Source organism: Microtus oregoni, unplaced genomic scaffold (assembly GCF_018167655.1).
Source record: "Microtus oregoni isolate MIOR12 unplaced genomic scaffold, Mior012 000110F_ref0000174, whole genome shotgun sequence".
NCBI classification, from domain to species: domain Eukaryota; kingdom Metazoa; phylum Chordata; class Mammalia; order Rodentia; family Cricetidae; genus Microtus; species Microtus oregoni.
The window spans coordinates 6,786-33,772 of record NW_024544728.1 but is presented as its reverse complement, the minus strand read 5'-3'; the positions used below and the strand labels follow the sequence as shown (position 1 = coordinate 33,772).

The window sequence follows — 26,987 nt, the reverse complement described above, 5'->3', positions numbered from 1 at the left end:
TTCAAATTCAACTCATCCACAGCTACTGACCATGACAAGATCAAACGATTAATGCCAGGAAGTTACCGGATAAATTCCCTCTATGATATCTTTTTTTACAGTAGCCAATCCTCTGCTACTATGGGACAAACTAAGGGTAAGAGTCACGTGTGTTAATATGTCAGAACCTGACAACCCCAACTTCAGCACTCTACCTTCCCCCTTGTCTTTCAGCTCCACATGCACACTTGAATACAAATGCACAAGCACACGTATATATGAATGCATGCATGCATACATGCACACACACAGTGCACAAAGCACTTGCCATGCCATGCAGATAGAATGAGCAGAGATCAATTTACACAACCTGTATAAATGTTGAGTGGGTGTGACAGCCACCTTGTACTCCAAACTCAGAATGCAGAAACAGTGGAACCATGAAGCAAGCTGGCTAGCTAGAGCAAGGAAATCTGCAAGCTCTGGTTCAGCTGTCAGACTCTGCCTTGGAAAATGACAGAAAGCATTTGAAGATAAGGCCTAACATAAAGCAGACAAGCGTAGACACATGTGAATATGCATACCGTACAGTGAGACACATTTTAATATGAAATAAAATGAAACTCGGGAAGTAAAAAAATCTAAAGTCTTACAAACTACTGTTGTGAGATATAAATTGTAAGATGTGCCCAATGTGGGCAACTACATCCACATAAAATTTGAAAGAGTTTAATAAAAAAATTTCAAACACAAAAGAACAGAGTTTAGTGCAGCGTCTTGGTAGTTACATTTTTTTTCCAATGGGCTCTGTTTGCTGGTGGCAAGTGGGGGCACAGAAGCTCCTTTATGAGTGGACTTCCTGACTCAGCATTGGCAGCGAAGGCTGCTCAGCTTCTTTAGGAGAGGGATTATTGGTTCGGGCTAGTTGCACAAACAATTCTGGCTCTTTAAGGAGATGAAGCACTTAAATGGGGTATGTGAGCAGCATGTTACAAATTGCTTAACGGTGATATATATGCAGTGAACATTCCTCTGCCATGTTGGAATGGGTGACGTCAACAAGCAGGGCCACAGAGTTGGTTCTAGTAGCCTACTTAGCATTTTTTTTAAAAAAAATGTGCTCTGGTCAAAAAAAATAGAGATACACACTCAATAAAGACAAATTCAGATTTTTTTTTAAAAAAAGATCTCTAAATGGGTCACAGTGTTGCATAAAAGTACATAGGCTGAGAGAGAGAGAGAGAGAGAGAGGAAAAAGTATATAAACAGTTATAATATACAGGAATACAGGTAGTCTTATATTAAAGGAGTAAAGATAATAAAATAAATATTAAACTTGAAGAAAAAGTAAGAGTAAAAAAAATGAGCCACGTGAAGATGGAATATACACCAAAAGTCTGAATTATGTATAATACTGTGTTATATTTAAATTTTTGACTATGAATGAGCTAAGTAAAGAGAGATATTTGATTCTGGGGGCTGTTAGGTTAAACCAACATATAAATTTTAAAGGTATCTTGACTTCAAAATTTGGGTCTAAGGATATGTTGTTTGGAAAAGCAGTTTTGCTTTTCTTTCCACAGAAGATGAGAACCTGTGGATTCCTTCCAAAGTAATGTGGTTTAATGAACCAAGACCCTATGAAAAGTTTCAACAGACCCCAAAATTACCTCGCCCAACAGAAATTAAGATACAGTTTGAAGAGAACTACATCCAAATTCCCAAATATTCTCTATAAATGTTTGTTTGCATTTAAAGGGCGATATGCTATAGAAATGAATACTTTGAATTTCTTTAGATCTTTGTTTATTGATACAAACTTTTAGCTCAATTTTGTTATATGTTTATTTCTGCTCTTGTTTAAGGTATTGTGTTTGTGAATTTTATTTAAAAAATATAATGTATACTTAAGAAAAACAGATTAATAATCATTTGTAGTAGTCAAACTTATAGTCATTTTATTTGGGCTGTCTAGATGTAGAGACTTATATTTCAGATGGATAGGTATATTTGAAATCTTTCTAAGATATGCAGAATATGACATATAAATTTTTTAAGAACTTAAACTCTTCTCAACAGTAAGACATGTTTGCTTCTGGCAGCACCAATTACTTCAGAGAGAAGCTCAATATAAAATTTGCCTTCAATGTAAAAAGGGTAGCCATTTGGGCAAGAAATTCTTTTGCCTGGACTCATAGATGGTATGCTGTATGAACTGGACATGCCGGACCCACAAAAATAACTGCTAAACTAGCATAAAGGTAAAACAGTCCTTCAGGGTTCCTGCTTCATAAAAGAGTCTGCCAGACATTCTGCCAGATACAGAAGAAAGTGAATGACAAACTGTCAATAGAGGCAAAACAGTCTTTGATATTTTCTGCTTCACGGAAAAGTCTACCAGACACTCTGGACATGTAGGATGAAGATGCACGCCCCAGTGTTACAGAAGAACTTTGGGTGACTATCCAGGCCATGAGATGTCTTTGTCAATTCTAGAGTTTTGGAAGTTTTTGAAAATGCACTTTCTGTTAACTTAGGTAATAATAAAAACTTTGGGTGTCTTTGATGTAGTTGAAGAATAGATAATTATAATTATTTTTTCACTTAGTTATGATAGGGGGCACCCACACACTAAGACAATGGGGATGTTCTATTGGGATCTCACCAAGGCCAGCTGGCCTAGGTCTGAAAAAGCATGGGATAAATCCGGACTAGCTGAACATAGCGGACAATGAGGAATACTGAGAATTCAAGAACAATTGCAGTGGGTTTTTGATCCTACTGCATGTACTGGCTTTGTGGGAGCCTAGGCAGTTTGAATGCTCACCTTACGAGACCTGGATAGAGGTGGGCAGTCCTTGGGCTTCCCACAGGTCAGGGAACCCTGATTGCTCTTCGAGCAGATGAGGGGGGGGGGGGGACTTGATCGGGGGAGGGGGAGGGAAATGGGAAGCGGTTGTGGGGACGAGGCAGAAATCCTTAATAAATAAATAAATTTAAAAAATAAAAAAAAAGAAAATCCTGGAGACAGTTACAGTGTAATAGCCCTCATGTGTTCCCTCCCGATGCTGCTTCCTCTCATGAACGTCCACCAATGTAATTAAATGCGGAGATAACTGGCTTCTTGATAAATGGCCACTCCCAAAAAAAAATAAAAAAAAAATAAAATAGATAAAAATATTGTAACTGTAATTCTTGCTTGATACCTTTTTTATGTTTAATTTTGCTATGTTAAAGTTAAAACCTTCCTTTTTATTTAGGCAGAAAAGGAGAGGTGATGTGGGATTCCCCTCTGCATGCTGTGAATGTGTTCTTTTGCCATTGGTTAATGAGTAATACTGCTTTGACCTACAGAAAAACAGAACAGAGAAGACAGAATTCCAAGTAGAGACAGAGAAGAAAATATGTAGAGTCAAAGAGATGCCATGTAGCTGCTGAAGGAGAAAGATGCCCACCAGTAGACCACAACCTTGTGGTGGTACATAGATTAATAGAAATGGGTTAATTTAGGATATAAGAAATAGCCAGGAATATGTGTAAGTCATTGGCCAAGCAGTGTTGTAATTAATACAGTTTCTGTGTGATTATTTTGAGTTTGGGCATCCGGGAAACAAATGAGCAGCCTCTGCCTACAAAGTAAAAACAAAAATCTAAGTAAATAACACTTGTCTCTGGCATTCCAGAGTTGGGGTATGAATATAGTTTCTCATTAGGAACCTCCAAACAGACCATAAGCTTTAGCCTTGGCTTTCGCAACCCAAGAAGCAGACAGAATCAGCCACCAAAGCTGGGAAAGGATCCACATCACTTAGCAGTTTAAAGGTACATGAGGTCAAAAAATGGTAAATGATATATAGTAAAAAAGATTCAGAGAGAAAAAAAAACTGTAAACAGGTTCCAGTGTGTTTTACAATGTACATACACTTAAGAAAAAAAATTTGGGATAGCCACAGGAAGACTTAAAAATATTTCCATTTGACAAATATGTTTTTGACTTAATTTTTAAAGTTAAGATAGTCCTAAAGTATATAGGTTGGTTCAATTTTTCAGTCCATATCTCCTAACAGTTGTCTTTTGCCCATCATTAAAAATAATGAAGTCTTGGGCTGGAGAGATGGCTCAGAGGTTAAGAGCACTGACTGCTCTTTCAGAACTCTTCCTGAGTTCAATTCCCAGCAACCACATGGTGGCTCACAACCATCTGTAATGAGGTCTGGTGCCCTTTTCGGGCTTGCAGGCATACACACAGAATATTGTATACATAATAAATAAACAAATATTAAAAAAATAATAATGAAGTCTTAAAGAGACAATGAAAGTAAGAGAAAAAAGCCACATTAAATGGGAAATATACAAGGAATCTGTATAGTATTGTATTGAAATTTTTGAATGCTGATGGGCAAAAGACAACTGTTAGGAGATACGGACTGAAAAATTGAACCAACCTATATACTTTAGGACTATCTTAACTTTAAAAATTAAGTCAAAAACATATTTGTCAAATGGAAATCAAAAACGCTTTGGAGCTTTATTCCCACAGGAAACAAGAAGCTTTGGATTCCTTCAGGAATAATATGGATCAGTTTTGAACAATGAGACCTCTTGAATCTTGACAGTTGATAAATATCTATAAAGGTTATAGCTGATCTTCCCAGGACTTGACCATTATCCCAATTTTCCACAGGGACCCCTAAATATGTCTATGCCCACACACAACAGGATGCAATTTGGAGAACACAATGCCCATATTTCCAAGAGGGATGTGGGAGGTTTTTGGTTATTTGGTGGGTTATGGATGTTTCCTATCACTTAGGGAAATATAGGAATCTAGAAAAAAAAGACAACTATTAATCTCAGGTATTTTGCATTGTCCATGAATTCTAGTATATTGATACAAATTTAAAGTTAATTTTGTAACACTGTATATATGTTTCTACTATTTTGGGGGATATTGTGCTTATGCAATTCTTTTAAAGATGCAATGTATAAGAGCATGTTGAAAAACACAAATCATGGTAGTGAATGGCCTGTGGTGAGGAGGAAGGATGGGCACACAGGTGAGAAAGGGAAAGACAGAAGAGACAGTGAGGAATGTACATGGAGCAGGGAGGCTCACTCAATCTTCCCCTCTGTGGCTTCCACTTCTTCCCACGTTCCTTGTGGGCACCGTTTATGAATAGCAAACAGTAGTTTCCATTCCACATTCCTAGCAATGACTAGAAATGCAACTCTCCTTGCTATTTTTAACTAAGTGTTCATTGGGAGTCCTGCATTCCTTCCCCTGTCAAAACAGTTCTCAGTTTTCACTAAACACTGTGAGCAAACAGGCCTCCAGGGCCTGATCCAGCCTGAAGGAAAAAAAAAATAACAACAAAACACACGTAAATGACAACATTGGAAATAAACTCTAGTGGCTCAAATTATTGGTGTCGGTTGTCACCATGACCAGATGCTACTCAGTGTTTCACCTAGATGAATTGCTTAGGATGAACTGTTCCTAAAAGTTCCTAAAAGAAGATGCTTTAGGTGAACAGTATATTATTTCTCAAGGGAATTCAAAGAAATTGAAATTGGTTGGTCTGGGAACTTTACACCCTCTCAAGCTCTATCCACAAGGGCTGTTTAATGTACACACAATGGCCATAAGATGCAGACTTGCTCAAAAAATCAAGAAGGAGGTTCTGAGATAGATGTGCACAGGAGTGCGCACACACACACACACGTGCACACACACACACGCACACACACACACACACACACACACACACACACACATAGGATCCACAGCTCTGATTACAGCAGTCAGGAGGCTGAGGCAGAAGAATCACCAGGACTTCAAAGTCAGTCTGGACTACATAATCCTTCAGGGACTCCAGATCCACATGGTATACAAAGGAAGATACTGTGTCAAAATACTTTTAAAAGACACCATCACTTGAATGATTAGGCATCTTACAGAATGAAAAAAACTTTATCCAGCTTTGTACTGGACAAGGGATTAGAAACTATAATCTGTAAATGAATATTAAAGATCAAAAATAAGCAAACCTACATAATGTGGAGCATAAACTAAACAGAATGTTCTCAGAAGATGATTTGCAAATGCTAAGAAATATATTTTTAGTTTTCAACATTCGTGTCCAACAGGGAAACACATGTTAAAACAACTTTGAGATTTGACCTCACCCCAGTCAGAGTGCCTAGAAACAAAAGCACAAATGGCGACAAATGCTGTTGTGGAGGTGGGAAGTAGAACACTCAGTCCCCTCTAGTGGGAGGACACACTGGGAAGTGACGAAGGTAATGTGTGGAAGCTACACAAAAAGGGAACATAGATTTACTACATGATCCAGCTGGACTACACATGGTGATATTCCCAAATGACTTCATCTCCTAATGTTGAGCTATTGCTTATCCATCACACATACTCTACTCACAATACCCAAGAAATGGGAACAACCTAGATGCCCATCAACTGATGGATGGATGAGGAAAATGTGCAGCTTTACATAATGGAACATTACTCACCTGCTAACAAAATAGAAACTATGAAATTCGTGGAGAAATGGAGGGAGATGGAAAAAAACATTCTGAGTGAGGTAACAGAGGCCCACAGAGACAGCATCATTTAATGCCTCTCATGTGTAGATCTTAGCTTCCACCCTTCAGATATGTATATTCCATTGGGAATACCCACAGAGGTTTTGAAATTACTATGGTGCCACGGAGCTGTACTTATAAGAGAGGGGAGATAGGATTTAAATGAGAATTATGGACAAAGAAGTGTTAAATTGAACTGGGAGGTGAGAATATGGGAGGGGAGTGAAAGTGGGAGGGATAAATAACACTAAAGGATTTTCAAAATGTAGTATGTAAACAACTAATGTAGGGACTTCCTAAATATATGTACACACATATGAAAAAGACAATGGAGAAACCCTCTAATGGGGCAACAATGTCCCTGATACACACCACAGGGTAACAAATAAAAAGCCCAGACCCAGGAATTACTTAGAGTTTTTTGGACTTTTTGGCCAGTGGTGACCCCGATCCTTAGAGGCCATGGTCAGTACTCTTGGTTACCTTACAGAAGTTGATGGTAAGAGCCTGTTCATGAAAACACCATGTTTGTCAGTTATAGATATGGAGAAATCAAGCTGATGCTGACCCAGAAGCCCTATGCCTACTGGTTATTTTACATCGTGGTTTAGCCACACTAGCAGAGGAGAAAATAAAACACAATCATATCCAGGTGTAAAATCTGTGAGCTACAATACTGACTAGCCATATAAGATACAACCACCAATAAAACAGTGACAATAATGTTGTGGTAGTAACCAATTCCTCTTTGGTTGAATTTCATATTACTCCACAGGATAATAACCGTACTTTGAACCATATCTGGACAACAACCTAAGGCTATACTGGTCTACACCCTGGTGATAACCTACTAATGTTATTCTACTAAAGGACATAACATTAAACCAGCTCCTAATGATTTTCCATAACACTCACAGGTTAAGGTATTGCTTAACCCTTATCATGGAAGCTCTCATTTGCAGTAGATGATAAACAATACAGATACCCACAGTTGGCCCAGCATGCATAGAATAAGATACTGGTAAATGCCAGACATAAATGGAATATACTTATTTCTACTTCCAGTGGTACAGGAATGGTTGTCGAAGAAAGGGTGAAAAGACTGTAAGAGCCACAATTGGTGGATGACTTCAAGGAAACAATGTCCTTTGGGCACTACGGGGAAGCTCCATAAACAAAATGGCCATGATTGTGACAGTATGTGTAAGACCTGCCAAGCCCAAGCCAGACTTAATCCCTCGATTGAGAGGGGAGTTGATTATGACAAGAATTATGGAATGTGAATCCAAACTTGTGAAAAAATAAGGTTGTAGTCAGCCCTCTGATACCACTCTGACAAGTGGGTTGTGGCTTGGATGGGACTAAAATTGGCATCTGCACAGGACCTCAAACAATGTGTGTGGGACTTTAGCTCAGGTTGCATTTGTGGAGTCGGGGATAACGAATCCTATATTTCAAGGGTCGCTGTCCAGCCTAACTAGTAAGCTGCTTCTCTGTTTTCACTGTCTCATTCCAAGCACTGTTCCTCGTTGTTATTTTAGAACTGTCAGGTTTTTCTGCCAAGAAGTGAATGTTGATGGAGTGAGGACAGCTGCTGAAGCTACTTCACTTTCCTCTTCCTGTAAATGCAAGTGATTCTGAAAAGCAACTGGATCCATGCTCTTTTATGTTTCCCCCAAATCACTCTGAGAGGGAGGGCAAGACCTAGAAGCTGATATAAGTGCTGCATAGGAAGGTAGGGTGGGTTTTATATGAAGAACCTGGAGCACACTGGATGGTGGTTCCTGCAGCTGAACTAGAGTGAGCACATGCACTTGACTCAGGATTTTCTGGTAAGGGGATAGAAGCATTCAGATCTAACTTCTAACCCTCATCATCTCTATTCTCTAAAGAACTAATAGGGAACATGACATTTAGGAACATATTCTGAGAGTGCGGATCCTCTGATTGACAGCTGGGATGCTTTGGTGGGAGATAGACAGGAACAGTGAACAGTCTTAGAGACTGAAACATACAGACAGGTTCTATACTTCAAGTGGAGGTGGACCTAAAGGAAATGATCTTGAAATAGGTTTGGATGTTCCTTATTCTTCTCTCTAACATGGCTAGAGTTAGATGTTTCAAGTGATGGACTATCTCTGCAATGTGCCTGAGGTTGTTGTATCTCCGTCTCATTTTGCTTCCTAATTAAGGGTCAACTATTTAATTGCTTACATCCCAAGGCCTCTGGCCTGTAGAGAAGAGGTCTCTCTGCATGCTGTTTCTGCTGTAGCTGTGTCAGGGTGAGGTGACATTTAGGCGGGTTTCCTTTTGTAATGTTTGCGGTGTCATAGCAATCTTGTTCTTTGTGTTTAATTAACTATGTTTAGCTTCTCTGGTTTCCCTTTGAGGACATTCTCTTTACCACCCTTTCCTGGCTTGCATTTGCAATCAGTTTGAACAAAGTTCTACAGCTCTGGTTTCTTGCTCAGCAGCCCCAATTTGTCCTTAAAATTAGACAGGGATTGCCTGTGCAAGTTTGTACGTGCTTATGCAGGGCCAAGGGCACAGTATGAGTCTACAGAGATCTCTGTTTTATATTAGAGCATTTTTGTGGTCTCCCCAGACTCCTAGATCTCACTGTTTATTAATGTACTAAATACTTGAATATCCCACTGGCCACTTAGAACTACCAAGCAGACACAAATGTCCACAAGAAACATCAAATGTTTTCCTCATATTCCTCATTCATTTCCTGATGATTAACCATACACCTGTGTGTTGGTGATGAAGAAGTGAGGAGGGGAATAAAAGCACATTCTGCTGCCCGAGGTTTATTGTATTGTGAGAGAGTAACAGCAAATAAACCTAGACATGACATGTAGCAAGTGCTGTGGAGAGGCAGAAGCATAATGAGAGGATGGCCGATGATGGCGGCAGGTATATGTTTACATCCCAATGTGAATATAAATCACAATTCTGCCTAATTGAAGCAGAACCTAGAGAAAGGTAATACAGTTAATAGCCATGTTATTCTCCAGTTAATAACTGGGGAAGAGCAACATGGCGAGGTAGCAGTCACTAAGTACAAAGTCCCGAGAGTAGAAGACAGCCACAGATAACAGGGTGGCTGGGATTCAGACAGTAGTGGCCCCAGAAGGGTAACAACAAATTTCAAAGGTATGTTGTATGTAGCATGTATGCTGTATACCTTAATGAACTTTCCCTGAGGGAAATGGGGATGCTTATAGTCCCTTTTAGAATTTACTCAACATGACATGATTTCAGTGCCAATAGAAAAACTCTGCTGTTGAACTGAGTTGATATGATTAATTTAAATGCCCAGTAATCCAGTTCAGGTCTGGTGTAGGAGGTCCTTCTGTTTGTGTTTGCTTTCATTGGTTAATGAATAAAGAAACTGCCTTGGCCTAGTTGGTAGGGTAGAATTTAGGTAGGCAAGGAAGAAAGAACTGAATGCTGGGAGGAAGAGAGGCACAGTAGGGAAGAGACACTAAGGAGTCACCACCAGAGTCAGACACACTGAATCTTTGCTGGTAAGCCACTGTCATGTGGCGATACATAGATTAATAAAAATGGATTAAATCAAGACGTGAGAGTCAGCTAATAAGAGGCTAGAGCTAAGGAGCCAAGCAGTGATTTAATTAATACAATTTCTGTGTGGTTATTTTAGGGCTAAGCTAGCCAGGTGGCTGGGACAAACAAGTGGCTCCTTCCCTTGTAACACAAGTCCTTAGGCCTGGTAGCTGAGCCATCTTTCTGGATTTGATATTTATTCTTTCAATACATGGACTCAAGTAGCACAGCGTAGCGTCTAACTCACTATGTACCTAGGATGACCTGGAAGTGCTGACCCTCTTACCTCAACTCCCTGAGTAAATAAATTACAGGGATACACATGCGCCTACATTTGATGAGGTGCTGGGATTGAAACCAAGGCCTTATCTGGCTGGGAAAGCTCTCCATCAACTGGCCTACATCTCTGGGGCTTTCCATAAAATAAAAGGTTTAGAAGAGAACAGTGACTCTAAATGATAACTTGAGGACACTGAAACAGTGTATGGAAGGAATGGATTTTATCATGGACTTTAAGGATAAAGAAATTCTATATTATTTCAAGTTTATATTCCTCATGAAGTGAGTTCCAAGAAATGAAAAAGACAGAAGGAATGTAAATCTAGGCAAATTAAGAATTATTTCAACCAAGTACAATAGCTTGACTTACTGACATTTTTTAAAAACAAAAATAAAACAGAGAAATATTTATGAGATCTTTAAAGACATTTATCATAAATTAAACACTGGTGTCAATTAACATTCATTACTACTTAGTTTTTAATTTGAGAAACTAGATGTTTGTAGTTCCAAAAATTTGAGGCATGCACTGAGGGAAGTGTGCACAGATGGAGAAAAATCCTGGATTTTATATAGAATACTCAAGTCATGTTAGAAGAAACACAATTGTTAGTGTTCTGACAGTTTTTTAACAATGACTAAAAGACACATAAATATTTTATATTATTTTCCTGTACTTAAGTTTTAATGTTTCCATAACTAAGAGTTTAATTGAGGGCAAGTGGAAATCTCCATTCTACAGTCAGATTGCTTTCATAACATGAAAGGGTTTAAAAGAAAACAGTGATTCTAAATGATGACCTGAGGACTCTGAAATATTGTATTGAGAAAATTGATGTTAACGTGGACTTTAATGGTTAAAAAGGTTTATATTATTGCAAAATGATCCCCAAATCATGAAAAAGACAGAAGAAAAGTAAATCTAGGCAAATTAAAAATTATTTCAACCAAATACAATAGCTGGATTTTTGACATCTTTTGGCCATAAAAATAAAACAAAGATTTATGTGATTGTTAGAGATTAAACACTGGTGTCAATTATTCTTCATTTTTAGTTGTTTTTCAGTTTGAGAAACCAGCCATAGGTTGATTAAGTTGTCAGTCATGTGAAAGCACACACTGAAGAAAGTGTGCACAGTTGGAGAAGACATCTTGTGTTTCATACAGAATACTCCAGTCAGGGTAGATGAAACACAGTTGTTTGTGTTTTGATAATCATTAATACTGGCTAAAGGAATTATGTAGACTTTTATATTATTTTCCCCTACTTTACTTAAATTTTATTTTTTCATAATTAAGGGTTCAGTTAAGAGCTAGTAGATGTCTGTTCTGGTTTGCGGGTTTTTTTAAATATTTATTTATTTATTATGTATACAATATTCTGTCTGTGTATATGCCTTCAGGCCAGAAGATGGCACCAGACCTCATTACAGATGGTTGTAAGCCACCATGTGGTTGCTGGGAATTGAACTCAGGACCTTTGGAAGAGCAGGCAATGCTCTTAACCACTGAGCCATCTCTCCAGCCCCTGGTTTGCATTTTAATGCTGTGATGAACACAATAATGAAAAGCATTTGGAGAGAAAAGAGGTTGTGTTTTTGTTTATTTGTTTTTGACTTATATACTCTGATCACAGCCTATCACTGAGGGACATCTGAGCAGAAACTCAAGCAGGAGCAGAGGCAGGAACAATGGGAGAACGCTGTTTACTGGCTTGACCCCACATCTGGATCATTTGCTTTATCTTACAACTCAAGAATACCTGCCCAGGGATGGTACCACCCGTTGAGACTGGGACCTTAAATATCAGTGTCAATCAAGAAAATGTCCAATAGACCTGCTGTCCCCAGTCCAATCTGATGAGGGAAATTCTTCAAATGAGGTTTTCTCCAACACAAGGACTCCAGTTTGTATCTTGTCAAAAAATGGGCACCTCAACATAATATGGAATTAGTCACTATCAGAATATAACTAAGGCTACAGCATAGAGAACACAGTGCCAAGCATGAAGGTGTCTTCAGATTATTGTAACTTACTCTCCCTTCCTCCTTTCAGGGCCCTTTTCCAACCAAGTCATGGGTCAGGTAAACTCTGATGCATCTAAGAAGGAAGACAATGGAGATTTGGTTTCCAGCTTCACCGACTATTTTAAGAAGATCAAGGCAGAAAGCAAAATCATTTCTCCAGAAACTATCCGTTCAATTGAGCTACATCTGAAAAATGGAAACATTCAGGGGGCAAACTCTATAATCAGAGATGTATTAAAAAACATTGATAATGTCCCCATAAACATTGCTGTGACCGGAGAGTCTGGAGCAGGGAAGTCCAGCTTCATCAATGCCCTGAGGGAGGTGGCACATGATGAGGCAGATGCAGCTGAAGTTGGGGTGGTAGAGACAACTATGAAGATAACTTCATACAAACACCCAAAAATTAAAAATTTGAATATATGGGATCTTCCTGGTGTTGGAACTCTGAAATTTCCACCCAAAGATTATCTGAAGAAAGTAGAATTCCAAAAGTATGACTTCTTCATTATTGCTTCTGCCACACGTTTTACAAAACATGAAATAGATCTTGCCAAAGTAATCACATTAATGAAAAAGAATTACTACTTTGTGAGAACCAAGGTGGACTTTGATATAGATAATGAAAAGAAATGCAAACCACGTACTTTTGACCGAGAAAAAATCCTGCAGCGAATCCGAAACTCCTATCTGGGTACCTTTCGTGAGAATAAAATTGATGAACCACAGATTTTCTTAATCTCTAACCACAATTTATCTGACTATGATTTTCCAAGCCTGGTGGACATCCTCATAAAGGATCTTCCTGCTCAAAAGCGCCACAATTTTATGCTTTCTTTGCCCAATATTACAGAGGCAGCCATTCAAATGAAGTACAAGACTTCAAAGCAGCTTCTCTGGTTGGAAGCCCTCAAGGAAGGTGTTTTGGCTGCTTTTCCTGTACTGAAGAGCATCAACAACAGTGAGCTAGAGAAGCTAGAGGTGAATTTAAACCACTACCAAACCCTTTTTGGAGTGGATAACAAATCCCTGGAATTAATTGCTAAGGATTGCCAAGTGCCTGTCGAAAAACTAAAAGAAAAACTTAAATCTCATTCTTTGTTGACAAATAAGGAAAATGAAACATTAGGAGAATATCTTTTCAATTGTTTGGAAAGTTTTCTCTCAGGTAGTGGTGGGCTCCTTGCTACAGGTCTTTACTTTAGGAAAATCTTTTACTTTCAATTTCTTTTCCTTGACGCAGTGACTGAAGATGCCAAAGTTCTCCTTAGAGAGGCATATTCAAAAGAATATCTCAAATTCAACTCACCTACAGCTACTGATCATGACAATATCAAATGACATATTAATATACCAGGGAGGCATTAGAATAAATTACCCCCTCCGACATCTTTTCTAGCCAATCCACTACCACATGGCAAAACATAAGGATAAGGGTCATGTGCGTTAATATGTCAGAACCTGGCAACACCCAATCTGTCTTCAAGTCTCTATGTTCACCTACACCTTCTTTCAAGTTTTTCAACTACACACACAAACTTGAACACACACACATACACAGAAAAAGAGGGGGGGAAAGGGGGGAGGGAGGATGAGCTCTGTGTCACTTCTGTACTTCCTTACAATGATTTTCTGTTGCAACATTAACCTCTCTGAAACCTGTGCACAAACATTTCTTACTTTTCATGCACCTTGCTCTGTTGATCTCATTGTGTCTCACAACACACACACGCACACACACACACACACACACACACACACACACACACATGCATACACTCATGCACATTCACCTAAAAGTTACTTCTACCCTCATTAAGTCTGAGTTAAAAGAGTGACTAGCCATGGCTTATAGATTCTATCAACAGAAAGACCTTAAGGCCAAAGTCAAAAGAAACTATAGCCAATGACCACAAGTTTCTTAATAACCTATCAATTCCTAAAACTCCTCATCAGAATCCTTCTAGAGACAGTAAAGAATATCTATTATTCTATGCCAGAACCAGCGAGAACCCTGAGTTCCCTCTGTCTGTCATTTCTTATCTTGACAATGATGGTGAAGAACTACTTTGATTTGTATATGATGTCATAAAATAATACTTAATAAATTGCTGATTACAAAGAGGGTCTGCTGTTGGCATTTGACATTCCTGGTATACCCATGATATACTCATGTTGGTTTTTGGCAGTGTTACTTTTGTTTGATGATAATCTCAGATCCTGTTCCCTGGCCTAACACTTTGTTTTCCTCAAAATAAAATGTGATAATCAGTAACTGAGTTAAATGTCTGGAAGAGACACAGAAGAATTATGTTGGAATTTTCATGAAGTTTACATAAAAATCCATTGATTGCTTTTGTAGGGTGGCCTGTTTGTATTGTAATCGTACTACACAATCATGAGCATGGGAGTATTTTCATCTTCTGATAACTTCTTCAGATTCTTTAGTCAGTGTCCTAATGCTTTTCATCATTCAAGTTTTTACTTGTTTGGTTAAAATTACCACAAAATATTTTATAATATTTTTGGCTATTATGAAAGGTTTTATTTTCCTGATTTCTTTCTCAGTCCATTTTCCATTTGGGTAGGAAGGCTACTGATTTTTTTAATTGTTTTTTATCCAGACACTTCACTGAATGTGTTTATTAGTTGTAGAAGCTTCCAGATAGAATTTTTGGATTTTTTAAGTTATTAGCAAGAGATCTCTACACGTTGTTTCACTTTGCTGGCTTGTTTGCTGTTAATTTTTGTTGTTTCATGAAGACACGTAGTGCTGTGAAGTTACCTCTTAGAAACACAATCATTGTTGCATAAGTTTGGGTATGTTGTGAATTCATTTATTCAATTCCAAAAAGTCTTTAATTCTTTCTTAACTTTTGTCTTCATCCATTTTTCATTCAGAGAGTTAAATTTCATGAGTTTGTATGTTTCCTGTTGTTTCAATTGTTAATATTTGATGGAGGAAGGTCACTGGTTAATTAATAAAGAAACTGCTTGGCTCTGATAGGTTAGAACATAGGTGGGTGGAGTAAACAGAACAGAATGCTGGGAGGAAGAGGAAGTGAGGTAAGATGCCTCAGAGAGATGCCAGGCTGCTGCTCTCCAGGGCAGACGCGATGAAGCTCTGACCCAGGATGGACATAGGCTAGAATCTTCCTGGTAAGCGCACCTCGTGGTGCTACACACATTAATAGAAATGGGCCAAGCAGTGTTTATATGAATACAGTTTGTGTGTCATTATTTTGGGGCATAAGCTAGCCAGGCGGCCGGGAGCTGGGTGGCAGGAATGCGACCCGCAGCTCTTCCAACAGAAAATGATGGAAGAAGGTCATTGGTTAATAAAGAAACTGCCTTGACCCATTTGATAGGCCAGCCCTTAGGTGGGTGGAGTAGACAGAATAGAATGCTGGGAAGAAGGGAAGTGAGGTCAGAGATGCCATGCCTCTGCTCTCAAGAGCAGACACGATGAAGCAAGCTGCCAGGTCAGACATGCTGAATCTTTCCCAGTAAAACTGGTGCTACACAGATTACTAAATATGGGTTGGGCAAGATTGTGAGAATTAGCCATTAAGAGGCTAGAACTAATGGGCCAAGCAGTGTTTAAATGAATACAATTTGTGTGTTGTTATTTCGGGTGTAAGCTAACCATGCCGGAGCTTGGCGGGACGAAAAGCAGGCCTGCAGCTCCTTACAACAGCTCATTTGTGGTGGCCTGATATGATATGAGCCGTCTCTCCAGCACAGGCACATAAAGTTGAGAAAGCAGTTAGTCCCCTGTCCAAGTCAGAATTCTCCATTGAAGATTGATATAGAGGTCAATCTCTGTAAGTGTCTGTATCTACTGTGGAATGGGCCTAAACTTTCTACTGTAGCATCTCACTGTGTGTAAGATGTGACAGACCTGAACAATATATCATAATTAATTATGATTCCCTCCTTGGCTTAAAGTATCTACATCAGAAACCACAGGTGCTTTCCCATTAAGCTCTACATATCCCCAATGTATTTCCACAATATACTAGCACATGCTAACACTGAACAGCTTTATAAGTCATAAATATTAATAAGAAAGGAACAAAAACTGAGGAGAGACAATGGAAATAGAAAAAACTACTAAACTGAATCAACCTGTATACTTAAGAGATGTGTTGATCTCAGAATTGAAACTAGGATATGTGTTAGTTGGGGAAGGGGTTCCACTATTGTTTCCACAGGAGAGGAAAAGTTACGGGTACCATCAAAATTAATAAAGATTTAATTCTAACAGGAGAAACCTCTTAAGAAGGAGAAGTGATACTTCATTAATGGATATGACAATTCTACATGTCAAAGGAAAATGCACCAAATAAGGATCAGGAGAGAGTTCTGTTATTGTCTTTACAGGAATATACCTTGAAGATGGAAATACCCATCTTCAAGAAGTCAAAAGACCTTGAACATCTATACATCCAAAGAAGAAGGGAAACTCTCTGGAAAAAAATTGCCAAGAAAAGAAATATCTGGCCTAATTGTACAAATATTCTCTACAGGGTAAATTCTCAGTACCTAAAAATTAAAATCTCTTTACTTCTCAAAAATGTGTAGTCTTGATTCAATTAAAAAGCAAACGTGGCCTTGGGGTTGGAGTGTGGCTCTCTTCTTCCCTAAGCCCAAGCATGCTGTTCAAAGAAAATTCTAGAGTCTCTATCTCATATCAGAAGAACCACCTGATTTGGGACAGAAGAAACTCAAAACCTAAAGACAACTGTTGCCACAAATCTCTTTCCCCTCATACTTATTTTTGACTCTTTAAAACCTTTCTTTAAATATAATACAATCCTAAACTTTAAACTTTCCATTTTGTTATTAATACTGTTTAAATTTTCCACAGTGAACAAAAAAAATTTCCTTACAGTGATCTCTGAAGTCTCCAAAAGGATGATGGGGCTCCACACCAACGATTCTACTTGGTTCATAATAATGCCATTTAGCCAATAAACACCACCCAAAGATTGGTTTTGGACTACAAACTGCTCAGGACAATTCCAAGGTGGCTAGCTGAGATGTTCCATCTTCTTATACACTCTAGCCAGAATGTCAGATTAGTTTCACCCATTACTCAGAGACTAGCTATAAATGTTACAGCTAATTCTCCTGAGTAACGATTGTTTTTGTCTTTTACAGAATCCCATAGCAATATTGTCACCCTCCCCAGACAGTTGGAAGTAATTCTAAGAATACAACACTCCCTCTACCATCAGGAAAGGTGTATAGTTTTTGTTTTTTCTCAGGGTTATACAGATAATTATCATCTGTAATGGGTTGGTTATAAATTGTTAAAGGGTTGGGGCAGAGCAATAAAGATTAGACTTGTTAATCTAATTTGGAATAGAAAAAAAGGGAATATATAATAGGGAAATGAGGTAGAGTCACCAATGTTTGTCAAATTTACAGTCATGTTAGGTTTGCTAGATGCACAGAGAGGTATCCCACAATGATAGGTAATATTCAAACACTTAAAAGACCTACAGAATATGATGTGTGATGTTCCTCTCTATATGTGTTGCTTTTATTGGTTGATGAATTAAGCTGTTTTGGACAAAAGCTTAGCAGAGCATAGTCAGGTGGGAAATCTGAACATAGATATATAGAGAGAATAGGCAAAGTCAAAAAGATGTCATGTAGCTGCCAAAGGAGGTAGACAACATGTAGCTGCCCAAGAAGGGGGGTAACTATTCAACACTTAAAAATTGAAATAGCGACAATAAAGAAAACACAAGCCTAGGGAATTATAGAAAGAGAAATTATGAGAAAACAATCAGGAAGCACAAACGCAAGCATGAAAAGCAGAAAACAAGAGATGGAAGAGAGACACTCAAGCGCTGAAGATATAAAAGAGGAAATAGACTCATCAGTTAAAGAAAACATTAACTCTAATATCTAACAAAATAGACTTCAAGCTAAAATCAATCAAAAGAGACAAGGAAGGTCATTTCATAATAGTCACAGGAAAAACCCATCAAGAAGAAATCTCAATACAAAAAATACTATATTTCAAGGGTTTCTGTCCAGCCCAGCTAATAAGCTGCTTCTCTGTTTACACAGTCTTTTTCCAAGCACTGTTCCACAATGTTATTTTAGGACTGTCCAGGCTTTTCTGCCAAGAAATGAATGTTGATAGAGTGAGAACAGCTGTTGAAGCTACTTCACTTTCCTTTTCTTGTAAATGAAGGTGATTCTCAAAAGATACTAGATCCACGCTCTTTCATGATTGGCCAAATCACTCTGAGAGGGGAAAGGCAGAACCTAGAAGATGATATAAGTCCTGTATAGGGAGCAGGGGTGGGTTTGTGTAAAGAACCTGGAGCACACTGGATGGTGGCTCCTGCAACTGAACTAGAGTGACCACATACACTGGACACAAGATTCTCTGGTAAGTGGACAGGGGCATTCAGATCTAACTTCTAACCCCCATCACCTCTCTTCTCTAAAGAACAGATAGGGAACAAGACATTTAGGAACATGCCCTGAGAGTGAGGATCCTCTGCTTGAAAGCTATGGTGCTTTGGTGGGAGGACAGGACTACACAATGGATGGTCTTAGCAAATACTTCAAGTTGAGGTAGGCCTAAAGGAAATGATCTGTACATAGGTTTTGATGTTTCTCATTCCTCTCTCTCTAACATTGTTGTAATTGAATGTTTCAGGTGATGAAATGTCTCTGCAATATGCCTGAGGTATCTTAGTCTCATTTTGCTACCTAGTTCAGGGTCAATGATTTAATCCCTTACATCCAGAAGACTCTGGCCTGCAGAGAGGAGATCTTTCTGCTCACTGCTTCTGCTGGACCTGTCTGTGGAAATCTGTACCTGAAGCATCTTCTTTGGTGTGCTTTTCCTTATTGTAAAGCAGGAGTGCTAAGGATCTTCTCTCCAACCATGTGGAACATGAGTTGTGTCAGGGTGTGGAAACAGCTGCCATTTAGGCAGGCTTCCTTTTGCAATGCTTGCTTCTCATTTCCTGTGTTCATATTCAGTGGAAAGACCTTGCAGACAACAATCACACTGAAGTCTGCATCACAGATCCAGAAGCTAGAACTGATAGAATGAGAGGGGAAAACTGGAAAGATAGAAGAGTGTTTGGGTGCTTTAGGGACATTCTGTCTGTGCCCTGTGGGTGACTGTCACCCTCAACAGCAAATCAGGCAAAGGTGTTTATTTAAATTGTCTTAGCTTCCCCTTGGGGACATTTTCTTTACTCAGCCTTTCCTGGAATATATATAAAGTCAGTTTGAACCAAGTTCTGCAGCCCTGGTTTCCCGTAAGGTTGTCTGCATTATTCTTGTAGATAGGGCAGAGGCTGCCTTACAATGAGTCTGTATGTGCTTATGCTCATACACAGCATGATTCTAAGGATGTCTCTGTTTTGTATTAGACTGTCTTTTGCTTTCACCAGACTTTTGGTACCCACACTTTATAAATGTACTAGGTCTTCAATAACCCAATGACCAATTAGAATTACAGAACAGGCACAATTGTTCACAATAAAGTTCAAATGTTTTTATCACAGTCTCATTCATTGTGATGATAAAGTGCCATCTACTGTATGTTGGTGAGGAAGAAGTGAGCAAGACAAAAGCTCACTCTGCTATCTGAGGTGCATTGTACTATGAGAGGATGACAGCAAATGATCCCAGATGAATACACCTTATGTGGCAGCAAGTATTTGGAAAGAAACAGTGAGAGGGTGGTGGAAGATGCAATGTAATGGCTTGATGACTCTGTAATATGGTATTGAAGAAAATGGTTATAACAATAAGAATAAGAAGTTTTATGTCATTGCAAGGTTATATTCCTAATGGAGAGTAGCTCCACGTCGTGAAAAAGATAAGAGGAAAGTAAATCTAAGAAAATTAAAAAATATTTCAACCAAATACAGTAGTTAGGCTTACTGACATCTTTTGAAAACATCAATAAAACAGACAAATTAGAGTTATTTGAACATTTGAGAGACATCATATTGATTAAACACTCATGTAAATTATCATTCATTATATTTATAAAAATTAGATGTGTGTTGATTAAATTTCCATTCATCTGAAGGCACACATTGAAAGAAGTGTGCACAAATGAAGAAAATATCTTGGACTTGATAGACAACACTGCAGTCAGATTAGATGCAAGACAATTGTTCTGGTTCTATTGTTCCTGATGCTGGCGTAAGGATTCATACTATTTTTTATATAATTTTCTGTAATTAAGGATTTAATTGAGACCTGGACAAAATTTATTCTTGTTTCCTTTCTACTGCTTTTATAAACATCAAGAATATATGGATTTTGAAAATAGAAATGAGCTTTTGGTAGTATGGGAGGTTCTTCTGCACATGTGTTGCTTTTATAGGTTAATGAGTAAAGAAACTGCCTTGGCCTCTTGATATGGCAGAGCTTAGATAGGAGGGGAAAACTAAATGGCATGCTGGGAAAAGAGTCAGAGAGAAGCCATGGAGCCACCACCAGAGACAGACGTGCTGAAACTTTGCCAGTAAGCCACTGTCATGTGGCAATACACAGACTAATAGAAATAGGTTAAATTAATATGTAAGAGTTAGCCAATAAGAAGCTGGAGCTAATGGGCCAAGCAGTGATTTAATTAATACAGTTTCTGGTGATTATTTCAGGTCTAAGCTAGACAAACAGCTGGGAACCAAACAAGTGCCATCCTTCCTACAATTAGCATGCCAATGTGGTAGACTAAATCAATGTAAAACCTGAGAGGGAACAAACTCTAGACAAAAAAAAAAAAAAAAATAGCCGCCTTTTTTTTTTCAGCTGACTGCATATTGCAGCTCCTTTAGGGAGGTTTTCCTGACTTGGCCATAGCAGAAAAGCCATGCTGTTTTAAAATGCTGGCTTTCTGGGACATGATACCAGTGCAACCTCTGACTCTTTCAGGAGACCGAATATTTGAATGGGGTTTGTGAGCAACATGCTGCAGCTTGCTTGATGGCAACTTGTACCAGCTGTGTACCTGGAAGTGAGGCAGTGTGCATGGATTTCTAGGCAGCAAGCAGCTCAACAATGCTGGACTTGGTGGGGCAAGCAGGCACTGCCTTGTTTCCCCTATCAATGGCACATTTAAGTTTTTAAAAAGCGCTTAGCATTTTAAGAAGTGCTCCTGGACAGTAAAAAATTACAGATATTCAGTAAAGACAATCCAGATGAATCATAGTGTTGGATAAATGTACTTAGGCTTGGGAAAGAAAAAAGAATTATAGAGAGTTATAAAAAGAAGTAAAAGGCTATCATTGGTGTTTTTGATTTTAGCCATTCTGACAGGTGTAAGATGGTATCTCAAAGTTGTTTTGATTTGCATTTCCCTGATTGCTAAGGAGGTTGAACATGACCTTAAGTGTCTTTTGGCCATTTGAACTTCTTCTGTTGAGAATTCTCTGTTCAGCTCAGTGCCCCATTTATTAATTGGGTTAATTAGCATTTTAAAGTCTAGTTTCTTGAGTTCTCTATATATTTTGGAGATCAGACCTTTGTCTGTTGCGGAGTTGGTGAAGATCTTCTCCCAGTCAGTAGGTTGCCTTTTTGTCTTAGTGACAGTGTCCTTTGCTTTACAGAAGCTTCTCAGCTTAAGTAGGTCACATTTATTCAATGTTGCCCTTAATGTCTGTGCTGCTGGGGTTATACCTAGGAAGTGATCTCCTGTGCCCATCTGTTGTAGGGTACTTCCCACTTTCTCTTCTATCAGGTTCAGTGTGTTCGGGCTGATATTGAGGTCTTTAATCCATTTGGACTTGATGGATGGAGATAGAGACAAAGACCCACACTGGAGCACTGGACTGAGCTCCCAAGGTCCCAATGAGGAGCGGAAGGAGGGAGAAGATGAGCAAAGAAGTCAGGACCACGAGGGGTGCACCCACCCACTGAGACAGTGGGGCTGATCTATTGGGAGCTCACCAAGGCCAGCTGGACTATGACTGAAAAAGCATGGGATAAAACCGGACTCTCTGAACATGGTGAACAATGAGGGCTGATGAGAAGCCAAGGACAATGGCACGGGGTTTTGATCCTACTTCATGTTCTGGCTTTGTGGGAGCCTAGCCGGTTTGGATGTTCACCTTCCTAGACATGGACGGAGGGGGGAGGACCTTGGACTTTCCACAGGGCAGGGAACCCTAACTGCTCTTTGGACTGGAGAGGGAGGGGGAGAGGAGTGGGGGGAGGGGGAGAAGGGTGGGAGGAGGGGGAGGGAAATGGGAGGCTGGGAGGAGGGGGAATTTTTTTTTCCTTTTCTCAATAAAAAAATAATAATAAAATAAAAAAAAGAAGAAGTAAAAGGTAAAGTCCTTAAAGAGGCAGAGTATAGACAGTCATAGATTAAAGGGAGTAAATAAAAAATAAGCCACATAAAAATGGAAACTACACAGAAAGTTTGGATTATGTATATTATTGTATTATCTTTGAATTTTTTTGACTGTGAAGAAGCTGAATACAGAGAGACATTTCATTGTATGGGCTGCTAAGCTAAATATATATATATATTCATATATATATATATATATATATCTTAAAGGTATCTTGATTTCAAAATATGGATCTAAGGATATGTTGCTTTGGAAAAGGGGTTCTTATTTTGTTTTCACAGAAGATGAGAAACTGTGGATTGCTTCCAGACCAATATGGTTTGATGAAACAAGACTCCCTGAAAGGTTGCCATAAACACCCCCACAAAGAAAATACTTTACCCAATAAATAGCAGAAAGCATTTTGGAGAAACTATGCCCATACTCGCAAATATTGCTTATAAATTTTTTATACATTTAAAGGGGATATGCAATAGAGATTTGCATTGGTACGGATTTTGGTTTATTGATACAAATTTAAGGTCAATTTTGTTATACTGTATATGTATGTGTATATATATATATATATATATTTCTGTTCTTGATTAATGTATTGTGATTGTGCAGTTTATTTAAAAAGGTAATGCATAATTAATAAATATAGGTAAAGCTTGTAGTCACGTTAGATAGTTTTCAAGATATATAGAGACATATTTCAGATAGATAGACATTCTTCAAATCCTTAGAGACTTTCAGAATATGGGATTTTAAATGTTTTAATAACTTAGGACTTTTCATGTGTTGCTTTTATTGCTTAATGAATAAAGAAACTACTTAGGCCTTGTGATAGGGTAGAACTTAGGTAGGCAGGGAAAACTAAATTATGTTCAGGGAGAAAGAAGGAAGCATCAGACAGAAGCCATAGAGCCACCACCAGAAACGGATGTGTGGAAACTGTACCAGTAAGCCACTATAACGTGACAATACACAGATTAATAAAAATGGGTTAAATTAATATATAAGAGTTAGCCAATAAAAAGCTAATGGGTGAAACAGTGATTTAATTAATACAGTTTCTATTAACTAATTAATTTTGAGTCTAAGCTTCCTACATTTGGGTTTACCCATTCTGATCACAGTCCATTGCTGTAGGATGTCACCACAGAAACTCTACAGGAATAGAAACAGGAACAATGGGAGAATGTTGTTTACTAGCTTGCTCCCAGTAGTTCAAAAATGTTTTCTTAAATTACCCAGGACCACCACCCCAAGGGTGGTACCACCAAGATTGAATTGTGACATCCCACATAAATCCTCAGTCAAGAAAATGTTCCATAGACATGCCCCAAGTTCATTCCGACGGAAGAAATTTCTCAAATGAGATTTTCTCCTCCAATAGGAATATAGTAGGTGTCTTGTTGACAAAAACAAAAAATCAGCAGAAAATGTAAAGGGAACTAGACAATATCAGAACATAGCTAAGGCTGCAGCACAGAGAAGAAACACAGTGCTAAGGAAAATGTCATCTTTGATCTTTTGCAACTAACTCTCTCTTGCTTTTTTTTTCAGTGATTATTTTTTATCAGAATCATGGGTCAGTTATTCTCTGATACATCTAACAATGAAGACAATGGAGATTTGGTGTCAAGTTCCACTAAATATTTTATGGAGATTAAGACAGAAAACAAAATCATTTCTCAGGAGACTATCCATTTAATAGAATTTCATCTGAAAAGGGGAAACATTCAAGGGGCAAACTCTGTAATCAATGATGCTTTAAAAAATATTGATAAGGCCCCAATAAGCGTTGCTGTGACAGGAGAGTCTGGAGGAGGGAAGTCCAGCTTCATCAATGCCCTGAGAGGGATGGGACCTGAAGACCAAGATGCAGCTGAAGAAGGGGTAATTGAGACAACTATGATGAGAACTTCATACCAACACCACAAAATTCAAACTTTGACTTTATGGGACCTGCCTGGCATTGGAACTATGAGCTTTCCACCAAAAGATTATCTGGAGAAAGTGAAATTCCAAGAGTATGATTTCTTCATTATTGTTTCTGCCACACGTTTTACAAAACTTGAACTAGACCTTGCCAAAGCAATCAGATTCATGAAAAAGAATTACTACTTTGTACGAACCAAGGTGGACAATGATTTACAAAATGAAAAGAAATCCAAACCACGCACCTTTGACGGAGAAAAGACCCTGCAGCAGATCAGAAGCTACTGTGAGAATACCTTCACTCAGAATAACATGGGTGTACCACAGATTTTCCTGATTTCTAACAGACATTTATCTGACTATGATTTTCCAGTCCTGATGGACACTCTGATTAAGGATCTTCCTAATCAAAAGCGCCACAATTTTATGCTTTCCTTACCTAATATTACAGAGGCAGCCATTGGCAGAAAGCACAAGTCTATGCAGCAGTATATTTGGTTGGAAGCCTTCAAGGCTGGAATTTTAGCTACTGTTCCTGTAGTGGGCATAATCAGGGATGATGTAGAGAAGCTGAAGGAGAAGTTAAACCACTATCGAGTCCTCTTTGGAGTGGATGATGAATCTGTGGAATTCATGGCTAAGGATTCTCAAGTGCCTGTTGAACAATTAAGAAAAATCATTAAATCACCTTATTTGTTAGAAACTAAGAAAGAAGAAACATTAGGAGAATTGTTTTTAAAATATTTGGAGAAATTTGCCTCAGCTAATGGTGGGCTCCTTGCTTCAGGTCTTTACTTTAGAAAAACCTTTTACTTACAATTTCTTTTCCTTGACACAGTGGCTGAAGATGCCAAAGTTCTCCTTAGAGAGACATATTCAAAAATATAGTTTAAATTCAACTTATCCACAGCTACTGACCATGACAAGATCAAATGGTTAATGCCAGGAAGTTACTGGATAAATTCCCTCTATGATATCTTTTTTTACAGTAGCCAATCCTCTGCTACTATGGGACAAACTAAGGGTAAGAGTCATGTGCATTAATTTGTTTGAACCTGACAATCCCCAGCTTGAACTCTGTACCTTCCTCTTGGTCTCTCAACTCCACATGCACACTTGAATATGCACCCACAGCACACACACACACACACACACACACACACACATATATATATATACATACATACATGCCCCCACACAGTGCATAAAACACTTGCCATGCCATGCAGATAGAAGGAACAGAGATCAATTTACACAACCTGTATAAATGTTGAGTGAGTGTGACAGCCACCTTGTACTCCAAACTTAGAAGTCAGAAAGAGTGAAACCATTGAGCAAGCTAGATCATGTAAATCTGCAAGCTCAGGGTTCAATTGACAGACCCTGCCTTGGAAAACGACAGAAAGCAATTGAAGATAAGGCCTAACATAAGCCTGACATTGCCACACACATGTGAACATCCATACATACCATATAGAGAGACACATTTTAAATATGAAATAAAATAAGACTCAGGGAGTAAAAATAAAGTCTTAGAAAGTACTGTTGAGAAATATTATTTTAAGATTTGTTACATTTGTTTATGCTATGGAACATTTGTTTTAATGATGCAAAGTTGTATTGCATGCTTCTTTGTTGTGTTTGTTTGATTCTCTGAAGTTGTGTTACTTTGCCCGTCTAAAACACCTGACTGGTCTAATAAAGAGCTGAAGGGCCAATAGCAAGGTAGTAGAAAGTATAGGAGATGCTAGCATGCAGAGAGAAGAAATAAAATGAGATAAACAGGGATTGGAATGCACGAAAGAACTTGGAGCAAGAAAAGTAGTGGCCAGCCACACAGCCAAACTGCCACATAGCCAGAAATGGAATAAGAAGGAAAGAAAAGATATACAGAAAAAGGGGAAAGAAAATGCCAAGGGGCAAAAGGTATATGGGATAATTTAAGTTAAGAAAAGAACAAGCCATGCCTAGGCCAGGCATTTATAATAATAAGTCTCTGTGTGTAGTTATTTTGAAGATGTGTGATGAGCCCCACAAAGGGCCAAAGTCTAAAATCAAACAACATTTTGGTGTATCAGCATGGGGCTTGAAAATTGTGGAGAACCAAAAATGTGAGCCTATTCCACCTTGTCTGAAGATCAGAGATTTTGAGGTTACTCGATGTTGTTGACAACAACTGTGGCTACACACTTTGACCTAGAGTGTAGTTACTTGGTGTTTGAGACATTAAGATGGCCCATAGAGTTATATCCTC

General features: G+C 38.5%; 2 protein-coding genes across 2 annotated transcripts; both read left to right on the top strand.

The window, feature by feature from the left end:
* The first annotated feature begins 12,506 nt into the window (after positions 1–12,506).
* On the top strand, positions 12,507–13,799 carry LOC121443616 (interferon-inducible GTPase 1-like). The gene has a single exon (XM_041645436.1). It carries the CDS (start codon positions 12,507–12,509, stop codon positions 13,797–13,799), a length of 1,293 nt encoding a protein of 430 aa, XP_041501370.1.
* A 4,993-nt stretch (positions 13,800–18,792) lies between these two features.
* Positions 18,793–25,621, top strand: LOC121443614 (interferon-inducible GTPase 1-like). Its single transcript, XM_041645434.1, has 2 exons — positions 18,793–18,870; positions 24,359–25,621. The coding sequence occupies exon 2, from the start codon at positions 24,380–24,382 to the stop codon at positions 25,619–25,621; it is 1,242 nt and encodes a 413-aa protein (XP_041501368.1). The 5' UTR covers positions 18,793–18,870; positions 24,359–24,379.
* The last annotated feature ends 1,366 nt before the right edge of the window (positions 25,622–26,987 follow it).